Below are 13,815 nucleotides of genomic sequence, written 5' to 3' on the forward strand. Positions count from 1 at the left end.
TAACGTTTAAAATATAGAGTTTCTTCACGTGCTTTTTACATGTCTGTGCATTTGTACAAGGACTTTGAAACCTTTTGTTTTGAAGCAATCTTGAAATTTCACAACTTTTCCTTTTAGACTAAATGTTACCAATTTGGTATGTAAACCTATAGCTTCTAACAAAGATAGCTTTCCAAATTTAATACAACCCTAAAGTATTTGACTAGAAAATAGTAGTTACCTAAGTTCATTGTTGGAGTCGAAGGTAGTGATGGATTTGAACAATGTCTAGTCTAGTGGAAAATTTAGATGTGGAAGATGGGATTATTTCTAGAATTTGTCTTTCACGCTTGGTTTTGAGCATAGAGACATATCCACAAGTTGAAAGATAGGTAGCTTTGGGATATATGTTTCCGGAAATTTCATGATATCAAATTTTCGTGAAATATCAAATAAGCAATACGATGTCACGATAAGTCAACCTAACGTAATCGTTTATCTCATGGAGGGAGTGAACTTAATTAATGTTAATGGTGTATGATAATAATATATATATATGTTAATTGATTGTTGGTTTTATAGAATGTAAGCTGACCTATGCTAGAATAGTTAGATCGTGAATGAACATAGTAAGCAATGAGCACATGGAAATATGCTGAAAACCTTGCCATCTTTTTTATCCTCAAATCATATGATATTGGCCCCATTATTTCACTTTTAAGAATCTCTTAAAGAGACTATATAGGTTACATGGTTCAAATATTCTAAAATCATACATATGCAATTTCATATCACAACAATGGCATATAATAAGAGTGGATAAAATACATTCAATCACATAAAGATTGTATTTTATAAGATTCTATGAGATATATCTTAGGCGCCACCTGAATAGAGAAGTCATAATAAACTCACAAACTCAACTAATTGACAAAACTTACTAGATATCATAAATAATATAGTGCAAGCTTGCTTGAATATCTAGGATGGATAGTAACCATGAGCTAGTTTGTAATTACACAGTGACAAATTCATAAAAGCACCATTTATAGTATAGAAATTCCTCTCAAGGACGCTCTCAAAATTATGTACTCATTCCTTAAGCTTCAAAACTATATGATAATACACAAAGTCAAACCCCTAGAATGCTTAAATTGATATTGAATATCCATGTTATTTTCTACAATACATTCCTCCTACCTCTAATTGGATGTAGATATTCAAAGGCTAGTCCATGTGAGGTGCACGTCGTAATCTGAACATTGTGCACCTTAGCATAAATTCATTCAGTAATTTGCGGTGAGACAAGAACTCCTTGTGAGAATAATATATTTGCGTCGTTTATCATGACCCAAACCTTCTCTATATAATTAAGTTGTTGTCCAATGTACAATGTGGAAATCTAGAACAAAGCCCATCCTCAAGTACATACACTAAGATACATGGAGGAAGGAAGCATTAATATTAACATAGAACATGGGAGCTTAGAAGATGTATATAGAGAGTTATCCTTCGAAGCCAACCTTTCCTCTTTAAGCTCTCAAGACAAGATTCCCCCTAATTGTGTCGTGGATGTTGAAAATTGTGACATTGTAGTTGGATCATCAAATATCAACAATATCCCTCTAAATATAGTTGATGTAACCAAGAAATCATATAAATTCAACTCAATCAAGCAAAAGAAGGGCAACTATGTGAAGAAACAAAAGTCATATTCACAACCTAATCCTTATCATGCACATGATGATAAATTATATAGTACACATTCCGGCCCTTTGCCAAATATAGGCTCTAAGCCAAGCAATTATGATCTTAATAGTGGTGATAATGAGGGATATGCTATCTTTAGGACAAAAGCACCATTGCTAGAGCGTCGCTTTTCTCGCCTTAATTCAAATCGTCGTGGTCGTCGTGTGGAAGCTGATGGCATTCGTGCTTCATCCTCATGCCCATTTGAACCCAATGCGGAGAGGTACTTTAGTGCACTTCAAGGACCAGAACTAGATGTATTGAAGGTAATATCCATCCTTTCATGTAATCCCTCATGTTTTTTCAAAATGGGACTAATCATACCTAGGATGTTTGTACACCTTACTGACAACATAAAGCACAAATCCTAGTATCGAGTACATGTACAAGTTTCAATTCCAAACTATGCGGGGAAAGAAGTCTTCATTAAGCATTGAAATATTTGTTTAGACAACCACACACCTTGCAAGACACATGTGATATCATCTTGGAAAAAACATAGTGTTATCACAATTTGAGATATATTAGATTGCTCTAAGTAGGAAGCATGTAGATTCAACGAAAGTCCTTGTAAGAAGTGTCATGCATAATTGCATTCATATACTTATGCATTGGGGGATGGCTAATTTAGGTTCAAGTAGATGTTACCAAACCTTGTTGTATACCTTATTTACTAGAAGTATCTTAGTGAGGCTATTGTAGAACAATTGAGGATCTGGCCCTCACTAATTTGGAGTTGTTAATTTTAAAGTTACAAATCTTTTATCGAAAAAACAACTTCGAAAGTTTTGGGGATTGTACACATCTTTTCTATTAGTCGAGAGAAAATCACTTGAAAATATTCCGAATGGTCAGAAGAGCTCCAAGATGGATGGAGGTCAACATTGTCCTTATGTAGAGATTCAGATTAGAATCGTTATAGACATGACTAGTAGGCATGGCATGGCATGGCTAGATTGAGATATTATTATAAACGTAGACATACAAAGCTCATGCTTCTTTCTGGTGATCTACAAACATGATGTTAGGAATCGGAGGATACATTGCTCTCGGTTGAGCAGACATGGCCATTCTTATTGCGCTTCCCGATCGGATGCTTCGGTATCTGCCTCGGCCTCGCTAGCCAGTCCATCTTGTGGAAATCTCTTTCGACCACGTCGACAATGCTCTTCATGCACATCCCGAGCTTCATCCATCTGACTCTATGGTGCTTAGCACTCCTCACATTCATATCAGTATTCTCGACATACGCACTCAAATGTCTCTTCTACTTCGAAGCTGTGCGGCGCGAGTTCTATCATCCGGTGCGAACGAATTTCTTCTTCGCGCCATGGATAGCATGCATGTTTCTGGCATTGGGGGCTCCTCCTCATGCCATGGCTACAACCATACATAGCTACTTGTGGATTACAGTCATCACACCCGTCTTCGTACTGGAGCTCAAGATGTATGGACAATGGCTCTCGGGCGGTGAGGGCCGTCTCTCCGAGGTTGTGAACCCCTCGTCACAATTATCGCTCTTGGCAAATTTTGTGGGTGCTCTCCTGGCTGCTAGTGTGGATTGGATAGAGGTAGCCACATTCTTCTGGGCTGTTGGCCTAGCACATTATGTGGTCTTGTTCGTTACTCTATACCAAAGGCTACCGACTGCCGCTGTGATTCCTAAGGATCTTCACCCAGTTTTCTTCTTATTTGTTGCTGCCCCGAGCTCAGCAAGTGTCGCGTGGGCGAAAATCGTTGGAGATTTTGACTTAGTGTCAAGAATTACCTACTTCATTGGCTTGTTCCTTTACTTATCTCTGGTAAAATCTCTTTGTTACATATAGATATGTATGCATGTATGTGGATTTGTCTAGTTATTTCATTATATCCAAAACCAAAACAAGTTTTGTTCTATTTGTAGGTCGTCCGAATCAACTTCTTTCGAGGCTTCAGGTAGATCTCAAAGCTTGGTTAAAGCTACATACATATAGTATACTCTTACTTATTTAAGACAAGCATGTGAGGGAGATTAGTTGAGTTGGACCTCTGATTATTTGTTTCTTATACACCAAAATGAAATGGTTTTTCTCCAGGTTCTCTATCACGTGGTGGGCATATACTAGTCCAATGACTTCAGCTGCAATAGCCACAATCCAATACTCCCTCAAAGTTAAACATCATTTCACACAATTCATGGCTTTAGTGCTCGCTTGCATATCATCCCTTACAGTGCTCTTGATTTGCATTCTAACCATTCTCCACATCTTTTACTGGCGTGATATGTTTCCTAATGATGTAGCCATTGCAATCACTAATGAGCGCCGACAAAAGAAGTGGTCAGAGTTTGATCCAGAATTAAATACCACATCAGTATCTCTTGAAGAGGCTTGAGCCCAAATTACAAAAGCACCAAGATCAACACAGTCCCAGCATTTATTAACAAATTTAAAGATGCTGTAACCTTCTACTAACAATTTAAAATGTAAATCAATGGAGTAGTTGACATGCTAGTGAAACACTTGAGAGACATGGTAATATGGGCAATCTATTTATTTATCGTCTAGAATATCTTTATATATGCTATTAATGCATGTCATGTTTGTTTATCTCCAATGCATTGTGAGCCTATGATTTCCTCAAACTTTGAACTGGTACCATGCTCTAATCGAGTGGTACATGTATATTATACTCATTACAAGTAGTCGTGTGTGAAGATGGATGCAAAGGGTGAGAGACCGAGCTGGTCTCATGAATGAAAGAGAGGGCAAACTGCACATGAATGCCAGATAAAGATGAAAGATAAAGCAGACGATTGGGCATGAACCATACACAAACATAAACTTTCGCATTCAATATGTATTCAAATCAGCATTCAATATGTATTCAAATCAGCCTTACAAACATTCGACGAAAGAAGTGGTCTAGAAAGTCCCTCAAGGGTAACTTAGTGGAGGTCTAGCCCTAAGGAAAGGGTCTATCTAATGTAGACCAAAGGATGGCCATGAAGATCAATTTGAGAAACATAAGCTCCTCATATTCCTTATAGATTACCTGGACAATTATAGGCGATTTTGAAAGATTTGTATCCCTCCTGTAGCTCTCCATCATGCTATCAAAACTTTCCGGCTTCATGACTTTCTGAGATTGGTTGTCACACCATCACAATTACATTCCAGACTTTCAGATAAATTTTTTGAAACTCCCTCAATCTCATTGTTTCCCGATACTCTTTTTTCATAAGCATTTCTGGATTTTGGGTCTCATTTCTAGAGCTGCCATCCAATTTCTGAATTGGGTTCTATCAAATAACCTATTTCTCAAGAATTCCGTTTCTTCGAGCACACTTCTGAGGCAATCACTGTATGAATGTCTCTGGTTGCATGATATTTCTGTCCACAATTTTTTTTAAAAAAGCAAAAACAAATCCTGTGCTTTTGAGAATAGCTTTGTACATCCTGATTTTTTGTGGGTTTTCACCTCACATTGTAATATAAAGCATTGCTAGAAATGGGATTTTTTACAAGAATCGGCTAGCTTTGGGTCATTAGAATGTGTTTCGTATCCAAGCATAACATGAATGGGCTGATTGTTTTACTTCATCAAATTTTCAACTACCACCATGTGAGGATGACACACATCCTACATGATTATAGGTCTAGCCTAAATTTGGTATGGAAATTCATGTACAACTCATTGTGAAGGCCAATTTGGGCATATATAGTATATGAAAAAGACACTTGTGGAAGTGTGCCCCTAACCATCCTGCGCAACGCATTGCATTTCTGAGTTGCTTCTCATTTGCTATTATTTGGACTTGCAAAAATCAACTACGAGATTCATGACCAAAAACTTCTGGATGTTTCTCGATTCTTTTAAGCAATGTCATTACCTCCTTGAATATTCTTCCCGCTAGATTATTGTCTACAATAACCATGAGAATATCACACGTATTTTAAGCATGCTTGAGTCATAAGTTATCTATCAATAGATCTAGAGGGCATGATTTCCCATTTGCTTTGACTTCTTGATCGTGTAATGTTTGAGGGATTGTGGCTTTCCAAATGAAATTGTCGGCAATCATAAACCATAATTCATATTAAAAGTTTCGCAGAAACTTTGAAAATTCCTATTGTTGACAATCCCATACTTCAAATCCAAGAAATTTAAGCTCAACTTTCCCTCCATTTCCATAAGTCTCAAGCCATACCCAAGAAGGTTGCAGATTGTCATCGTTGCAACTCTCACGAAATGAACACGTGTGGGAGGGCATGTGTGGTTATTACAACGTAATGTGAAGACCACCAAGGAGTGTTACAAGCTAGATTATTAATTTTTTGGTTTACTTGTGATCCTTGGTCTAATCAATGGCATTACGTGTTATATTCATTGCTATCAACATATGCATCTCCATCTAGTATTCCATAGATCTTGATGTTGTAAACATGAGCTATACTACCTCGTGGGTTGGTTAGGTTTTATGCCCATTGATCAGTTGAAATATACAAATTTGGTATCTTGGATGTATTGCAGCTTTTCATGATGTGTTAAATATGTTTATTTTTCAAGGAAGGACAATTGATTGTTGATTGGCTGTGTAATAATGAAATGGTCTAAGTCTCAATCAAATGTTTACCATATTAATGACATGCAACCTATGATTCAGATGTTTTGTAGTCATCATTGTTCCTATGGTAAGGTCATTCAAGAGAGCTATTGAAGATTTTGAACTCTCTCTCACACAGCTTTGGCATTTAAACTCGGCAGCGCTTTCTATTCAAAGTGGTTGGCTTAGATTAGTAATGAATATGCATTTCTTATGTTTTTATTGATGAACTAAGTAGTTAATTAGTTTTGAGAATGTAGGTATAATCTTTCAATTAAAAAACTTTAATTAACTATTTGAGGAGTGAGAGTGATTGCATATTCACCCCACTGATACACTCGAGTGACATTGACACCCTCTTTTGCATGCCAGACAAACTATAGGGTTTTACCCCACTCAAGCTTTAACATTATAATTTATGATCAGACGACGAATCTCCGAACCTATGTTACTAGGGCAAGCACCCATAAAACTTAACATAATCACATGCATATATTACTCTCATCTCAAACAAAATGTGGCATCCATTGCTCAATGCTTTATGTAAACATTAACAAAGATGGAAAACAAAATTTAAGATTTGAATATCAAATTGGCCAAGTCCGTGGTACATCTTAATATGGCTACAGAAAAAATAATGAGGTTATGAGAGCGTGTAGAACACATGGTTGTATTGCATAATCTATTCTTAGGAAAAAGCTAAGAGTTCATGCACAAAGACCGCATTTTTTTCACATAGAGAGTTTTTACTACAAAGTAGTACCCCCAAAAGATTCTAAATTTAAGTGAGCTAAGATTCCATATTTAACAAGGGGGCCTGGCCTGTACACCTTCCTTTCATAACATTTAGGTTCTCTCTTCTCCAAAAGACACAAATTTGATCCTAATCTTTTAATATAACTAAGGTAGGCATTTTCCCTTCTCCCAAAATAGATTCAATTTGCTCTCCAATTTCACAAATTTGGCATTTTCCCTTCTCTCAAAATAGATTCAATTTGTTCTCCAATTTTACATGCTTGTCTGTAACATCAATCTAGTCACTTTTTGCCAATTTAGTTGATTTCAAACCTGGTCAATTCCCAGGTGAACCCTAACACACTTTTCCCTCCCTTCTAGAAAGACCATGTGTTGATTATCATGGCTTCAATTGATTCCAACAGTTTGACCAACTACAAATATCTTATATTTGACCAGTACCGCCACACTTTTACTTTGGATTATAAAGATAAACAAGGCTGCTCATTATTAGAGGATTACATATTTGAAGTCTTGTTCAGATGGAGCTCCTAACAAGGCAAAGTGGACATCCCTATCTTAATGCATGGATTTGTGCTTTTTTATGTGGGGATGAGGCCTACAACTAACGAACTTGGTCCATTCTAAAATGCCTCCCTACATATGACTCAATGCGAGTGATTTCCAAATTTCCAAGATCAAAAAATTACACCAAACTCAAAATTTGTGCGTTTTGGACATTGATCTAATCACGAATGAAATTTATGGAATCTCAAACGTTTCTCTAATAAAATTCGTGAAGAGTTGTTGGGTTTTCTATCTTTCTCGAGGCCAAGATTCAAAGTGATCTCCGAAACATCGAGTGCAAAAAATAGATAATATTTTAAACTAGACTTTTTCCCAAACAATCATGCTCTGTTTCTTTGGGAACAATCAATCCAACATGGTGTCAAAATTTGAGCATGGTGTAGATTCAGAGTGAGGTCAAGTGTTTGACACGATCAAGAATGATCGAACCTTTGACCGATCAAACATGATCAATCATCCAAATAATAGTGGTTCAAGTGTGAGACTAGGAATTGATTGATTAATGAGTGCGGTAAGTATCAAAGCTTGTTCGATTGGCGCATGGAATGAGTGTGGTATGAAGGAAGTCTCGACACTTGGAAGGATGGATGGAACATGTTCCGTGGAAAAGGAGGAGGAGAGGAGGGTGTTGAACTAGTCTTGGTACATAAAGAAGAAGTGCAAAGACTTGGGACTCTACATACATACTGATACACCATAGTATGTATGTGTGTATGTATAGTGAGACTAGGCCCTCCTCCTTCGGTCTTTTCTTCTATCTTTGGTTGAATTTGGAATGAAATGCGCTTAATTATTCAGCTTTTTGGATTCCTTCGCCCTGACCAAGTATATGCCATATCCATCTCTGTTTTTCAGCATCGCTTCTGAAGCATGCATATGGTGGACACAAACCCTCCTGCAGGGCTTACAAAACATGGCCTTATGTTGCAACCTATTATAGATACAAACCCTAACCCTAATACGAAAAATAGCCCTAGTATACAACACCACCTCCCAAACCCTAATTATAACCATACCCTCACAAACCCTATGTACGATCCTCATCCTAACACTGACCCTAACCTTCACCCAAATCCAAAGCTTGAGTATTATAATCCTAATCCTAAGACTAACCTTGATCCAAACCCTAACTACAATCTTAATCTTAATCCTGTCCCTAGCCCTAACCCTACACACCGTCACATATCATCGGTATCAAAAGCCACACCATTATCACTATCAATGAGTCCCCGTGATAATTTTTCGGCGTCAATATGCCGGTCTCTCGGCCCTCATGGCAAAGTGCTTCTTAAACATTCTGACCGCTTCGACACAATGTCCGCCTTAGACATCATGCGTGAATCGGTGACCTTAATCCGTGCAGATTCGACCATCCACATGTCCATCATGGCCATCTTGATCTTCCCTTCCTCCATTTTTCTCCTCTCTCGTGCATCGCTACACTTAATGGTAATGTCTAGCCATTTGTTGTCACCCATTTCTCGAGCCATGGGTTGGGCTAGCTTTCTCTATGGCTCCCCCATGGGATCTTTATATGAGTCGCTTTCCCATCCCATTGTTTACTATGCATTGGCCGCCCCTATTCTCTTCACCATCATGTTATTGGCAAAAGCAAGTATAGCCTATTCCATTGCTTACACATATTCGGAAAAGCCCCATTCACTTGTCATTGCCATCACGACCGGTGCTCGGGCATGGAAACGTGCCTTTTCGACATGCTTATGGAGTTCCTTACTTCTTTTCGGATGTGGTTCTATCGCCTCAATCATTTTCTCGTCCATAATCAGCCTTCTACATGAGTTGAGATTCTCCAGTGACCTTATACTCCTTACGAAGCTCGCCTTGGGATTATTTTACTCGGTCATATTTGTGCACATCGTGGTAGTTGGAAATCTTGCGAGCACCATCTCGATCCTAGACGAACGATCAAGTTTCATCGCGCTTGTGGAGTCTTTCCACATGATTAAAGGGAAAATTCACGTTGCGTTGTCATTGTTTTTTGTTTCAACAATTACCACAAGTATGGTAGAAAGCCTATATGAATATAGAGTAATTGGTATCCCACCAAGTAACTATGCTATAACCACAGGTTCAAGAATGTGGGAAGGGCCATTGCTCATGTTCATGTACTCATTTTTGTTGCTTCTCGATGTCGTCATGGGGACTATACTCTATTTTGTGTGTAGATCGGAGAATGTTCAACTCTTTAGTCCCCAAGTCGACTCATTTGATGTTTGAGATTTGGAAAGCCCACAGTCATATCAAACAAGCTTTCGGAAGTTGTATTATGGCCATGAAAGTTAAGGTAGTACCTAGGGGTAGCTCCAATACACAACTACAATTGGAATTCCCTTTGAAATGAATAAATTTTGTAAACTATGAACGAGGGAATATAAGTCCCATTATCCAATATACATTTCATCAATTCACATAAACTTAGTACACATTTACATAATTAATATCATTTATGGTTTGATTCAATGCCCAATCAAAAGTGCTTCTCCTAGCTATTGGAATCCAACTTTCCCAATGGACTAACATTTCCTCTTAAGACAAATTCAGGTCCTAGTTTTGGATGGACATAAATCTAGTAACCAGACAACTACATTAGACACCCAAAATGGGAAACCCTTGAAACTTCAATGACTTTTCTTATTATTAATGTGATGTATACATTGAACATTCAAAATATATCTCATGATATCTTCATGTTACTCGCAAATGTACTGTTTGTCCCTTCCTAAGAATAAGATCTATAATTCATGATTTTACCTTGTACAACACTCAAAATCGTGGAAAAAAGGTATCGTTGCTTTTACTTCTATCTTAGACACGAATTTTTACATCTCTTTGATACTCTTTTGTTGGCATTGTAGCCATATATAGGTATGCAATAAATTGATTTCAAATGTGCATTCCTAAACAAGCTTGATATGTGAGGTTTTCTTCATCTTTCAAGTTGGGCATGCATCTCAACAATGAACTTCGTTGAAAAGCATCTTGGAAATATGGTCATTAATATTAGCTTCTAGGGTGTAACTTGGAGTACACAAAGACATGATGATCTTGATCTTTTTACATCTTTAAGGCAATAGACTAATGCCCGATGATGTTAAATATCATATCCCTATTAGGTTTAACATCCAAGAAATAAATAGATAGATAGACAGATAGATTCTGTTATCGTCTTTGGAGGTCAAATATAACCTATGAGACCAAAAATATTACATTTCACGTAATACATGTGAAAGTGAGTAGCGAATCTCAATGTTCAAGAACTTTACAAATGAATGTTGCATTTTGTAATCTTGTTACTAGACACCAATACAATGAGTATTTTGTTTAATTTACACATAATGACCATGCTTCATAGATAGAGATCATTTTTTTCTCTTTTTAAGATTTTGGGGATTGAGTCATAGTTGGAATATTTACAATGCTTTCAAGTTGATTTGGCAGTTTTGCTAATTAGAGTGAGAGAGATGTGGTGGATTTTGTGATCTTGTTACTAGACACCAAGACAATGAGTATTTTGTTTAATTTACACCTAATGACCATGCTTCATAGATAGAGATCATTTTTTTCTCTTTTTAAGATTTTGGGGATTTAGTCAAAGACTCATAGTTGGAATATTTACAATGCTTTCAAGTTTATGTATTTGGCAATTTTGCTAACTAGAGTGAGTAAATGAGATTCTCTCTTTGGTGGACTATTCTTCCTATCTATTGGTGCCGACACTAAATTGTGTTCAAGTATCATTTTAGTTTCACGTGCAATTAATATACATAATTGTGTGTGTGTGTGTGTGTGTGTGTGTGTGTGTGTGTGTGTGTGTGTGTGTGTGTGTGAGAGAGAGAGAGAGCAATGACTTTTACAAACACCTTCATGGTTGCAAATCATTAAAATGTTAATTTTATTAGAACTTAGAACACTATAGTATTACATAGAAAATTGTCTAAAAGGTATCAAATTATCAATAATAAATTGTCGTTGAAAATTAAACATATTGTGCGTGTCCCAATATTTAAGTCATCATGAGAAGTTAGAATACAACCAATTTTTTATCTTTCAAGTGATTTATTGAAGCGAATACACTCTATTGTTGCATACATAGGGAGGTCAAGTGTGTGTGTGCCCATACATATATAACACATAATAGTAGCATCACATTTTAAAGGTATGTAAATAATTGTGCCCATACATATATAATACATAATAGTAGCATCACATTTTACGGGTAAATAATCTCCCAATGCCTTGAACTAATTTATAGGATGTGACAGTATCTAGCTTTGATTGAGATCCATTTCATTCAAGTAGAATGTGCACGCAATAAAAATCTAAGAAAGTTTAAACTCTTATCCACATTCATGACTTCGTCATGTCTACAAATGCACATGTTATAATGATTTTGTAATCTTAGATACGTGTAGTTAATTTCTCTTGAATTAGATGGAAACAAGGATTGTCTCATGTGCCATTTGAGAGAAAGACTTGTACAAAGTAGCACATGTTGGCTTGTGAGGGAGACAATAATTCATTTGCTCGATACACTATTACTCATAATGATAAATCTAGAAATTGATATTAACGCAAATTATTTTACAATATTTTCAAAGATATGTGTCTCAAGCAACACCACCAAAAATAATAGAAGAATTGTGCTTTTCATATACTAGACAATAACGCATGTACGTAGCTCTAGAATAGAATGCATGTGCATATGTACTTAAGGAATGTCGTGAGATCCAGGTTGTGAATATCATTACCTTATAACTCTCCTAGATCTAGATTTTACAATGTCTCAAGGACACATCTAGATTTTACAATGTTTGAAGGACACCTTTATTCGTTCAAAGGTGCTTGCAAAGATGTAGATTAGTGGTTCGAGAATTAGAAGATGAGAAAGTTTTGAAACTTGATTATGATTGCGGGTGACACAATTGTGATTGATGTGATCGACTGTAAGCAAAGGATCATGATTGAGAATCTACTTATATGTACGTAACATCTAATACTTGTGTGAGAGTTGGTTTGGTAGATTTTACTCCCTTTAAGAAGTTTTGGTTAGGGAACCCTTTTCATTTTGTAGATTGTACACATTATTTAGAGAGGGCAAGGTCTCAAGTGAACATCAACCATTACACATTAAACATTTCTTGTTTATTGAAGCCCAATTCAACCACAAAGATGAAATGAGGTATTTTGAGAGGCCACAATTGTGTATCCTCCTCAAATTAAATGGTGAGGCAATTTGAACGTGTACAACTGAAGATTCGACTATTGATAAATATGGAAGTTTAAACTATTTTATTTCTAACTAATATCTCAGAATATTCTTCGTTAAATATTAAACTAATGAAATATACTCAACTACTTGGCGTCATGTGTATGGGGGTAAACAAATGTCTATGAGTCCCCTATAGAACAAATTTCCAAATGTTGATCCACTTGGATTGTTAGCAACCTTAAGAAATGTATATGGATAATGGTCCCATAATTATCACATTTGTTAGTTCTTCTTCATTGGAATTGCACTCAAACAATGGCATTCGTGGTTAAAGAAGGATATAATCATTTCAAATACCTTGGGATGCAATTGCTTGGGCCGTGAAAACATAAGGTTGTTATCAAAAGAAATTTGGAGGGTGGGGCCATGAGGGCCTCACATTTGTGGAATGTTTTTGTCTCAAATGCAATTAATGTCTAACTAAGAAGAAGGATTGTATATCATTTTCATATACACTAAAGAGATTAGTGAAGGTTTTAATTGTACTATACCGTTTAGATATTCAAAAGCAATATATCTTAGAGATTATTTAGTGGCAAATGATGAATCTTGCTTCTAAAGCATCTCAATACAAAATATAGCTTGGAGAAAAATAACAATGAAGTTAAGTTTTTGCATATTAACCAACATTTTCCAAAGGGTTTGGGACATATCATGGATCCCAACCAAACCATTCAGTGGTAAGCTTTGCCACCTTGATTTCTAATAGAGTCATAACATTGATATCAAATGTGACCTTGACCTTAAGAACCTTCTCCATATTTGGAGGGTGTTATTCGACATAATGAATTACACTCTTGATTATTGCATACTTTCTCATCTTTGTAATACATCATCTCACAATTTAAGGGCTTTACCATAGTCAAACAACCTCAAAGCATCAACTTAA

The 13,815-nt window shown here is 36.4% G+C and overlaps 2 protein-coding genes across 4 annotated transcripts; both read left to right on the forward strand.

The window, feature by feature from the left end:
- Positions 1-1,390: 1,390 nt before the first annotated feature.
- On the forward strand, positions 1,391-4,293 carry LOC147868049 (S-type anion channel SLAH2-like). 2 transcript variants are annotated; one of them, XM_087315982.1, is made up of 4 exons: positions 1,391-1,994; positions 2,757-3,530; positions 3,632-3,663; positions 3,804-4,293. In XM_087315982.1, the coding sequence occupies exons 1-4, from the start codon at positions 1,422-1,424 to the stop codon at positions 4,099-4,101; spliced, it is 1,677 nt and encodes a 558-aa protein (XP_087172108.1). In that variant the 5' UTR covers positions 1,391-1,421; the 3' UTR covers positions 4,102-4,293. The 2 variants fall into 2 exon arrangements, with proteins under 2 accessions (XP_087172108.1, XP_087172109.1); XM_087315983.1 differs by lacking the exon at positions 3,632-3,663 and having other exon boundaries at positions 3,804-3,976.
- A 4,169-nt stretch (positions 4,294-8,462) lies between these two features.
- Positions 8,463-10,089, forward strand: LOC147868050 (uncharacterized). Of its 2 annotated transcripts, XM_087315985.1 has the most exons (2): positions 8,463-8,716; positions 8,762-10,089. In XM_087315985.1, exons 1-2 carry the CDS (start codon positions 8,507-8,509, stop codon positions 9,872-9,874), a joined length of 1,323 nt encoding a protein of 440 aa, XP_087172111.1. In that variant the 5' UTR covers positions 8,463-8,506; the 3' UTR covers positions 9,875-10,089. The 2 variants fall into 2 exon arrangements, with proteins under 2 accessions (XP_087172111.1, XP_087172110.1); XM_087315984.1 differs by having other exon boundaries at positions 8,464-10,089.
- Positions 10,090-13,815: the final 3,726 nt, after the last annotated feature.

The sequence above is a fragment of the Azolla caroliniana genome, unplaced genomic scaffold (assembly GCF_043228905.1).
Source record: "Azolla caroliniana isolate FFs.n. ecotype wild unplaced genomic scaffold, voAzoCaro1.0.p SCAF_2, whole genome shotgun sequence".
NCBI lineage: Eukaryota > Viridiplantae > Streptophyta > Polypodiopsida > Salviniales > Salviniaceae > Azolla > Azolla caroliniana.

Coding starts and splice junctions, on each gene's coding strand:
- LOC147868049 (XM_087315982.1), top strand. CDS start 1,422: ATGGAGGAAGGAAGCATTAATATTAACATAGAACATGGGAGCTTAGAA. Junction 3,531..3,631: donor TGTTCCTTTACTTATCTCTG/GTAAAATCTCTT, acceptor TTCTATTTGTAG/GTCGTCCGAATCAACTTCTT. Junction 3,664..3,803: donor AACTTCTTTCGAGGCTTCAG/GTAGATCTCAAA, acceptor GTTTTTCTCCAG/GTTCTCTATCACGTGGTGGG.
- LOC147868050 (XM_087315984.1), top strand. CDS start 8,507: ATGCATATGGTGGACACAAACCCTCCTGCAGGGCTTACAAAACATGGC.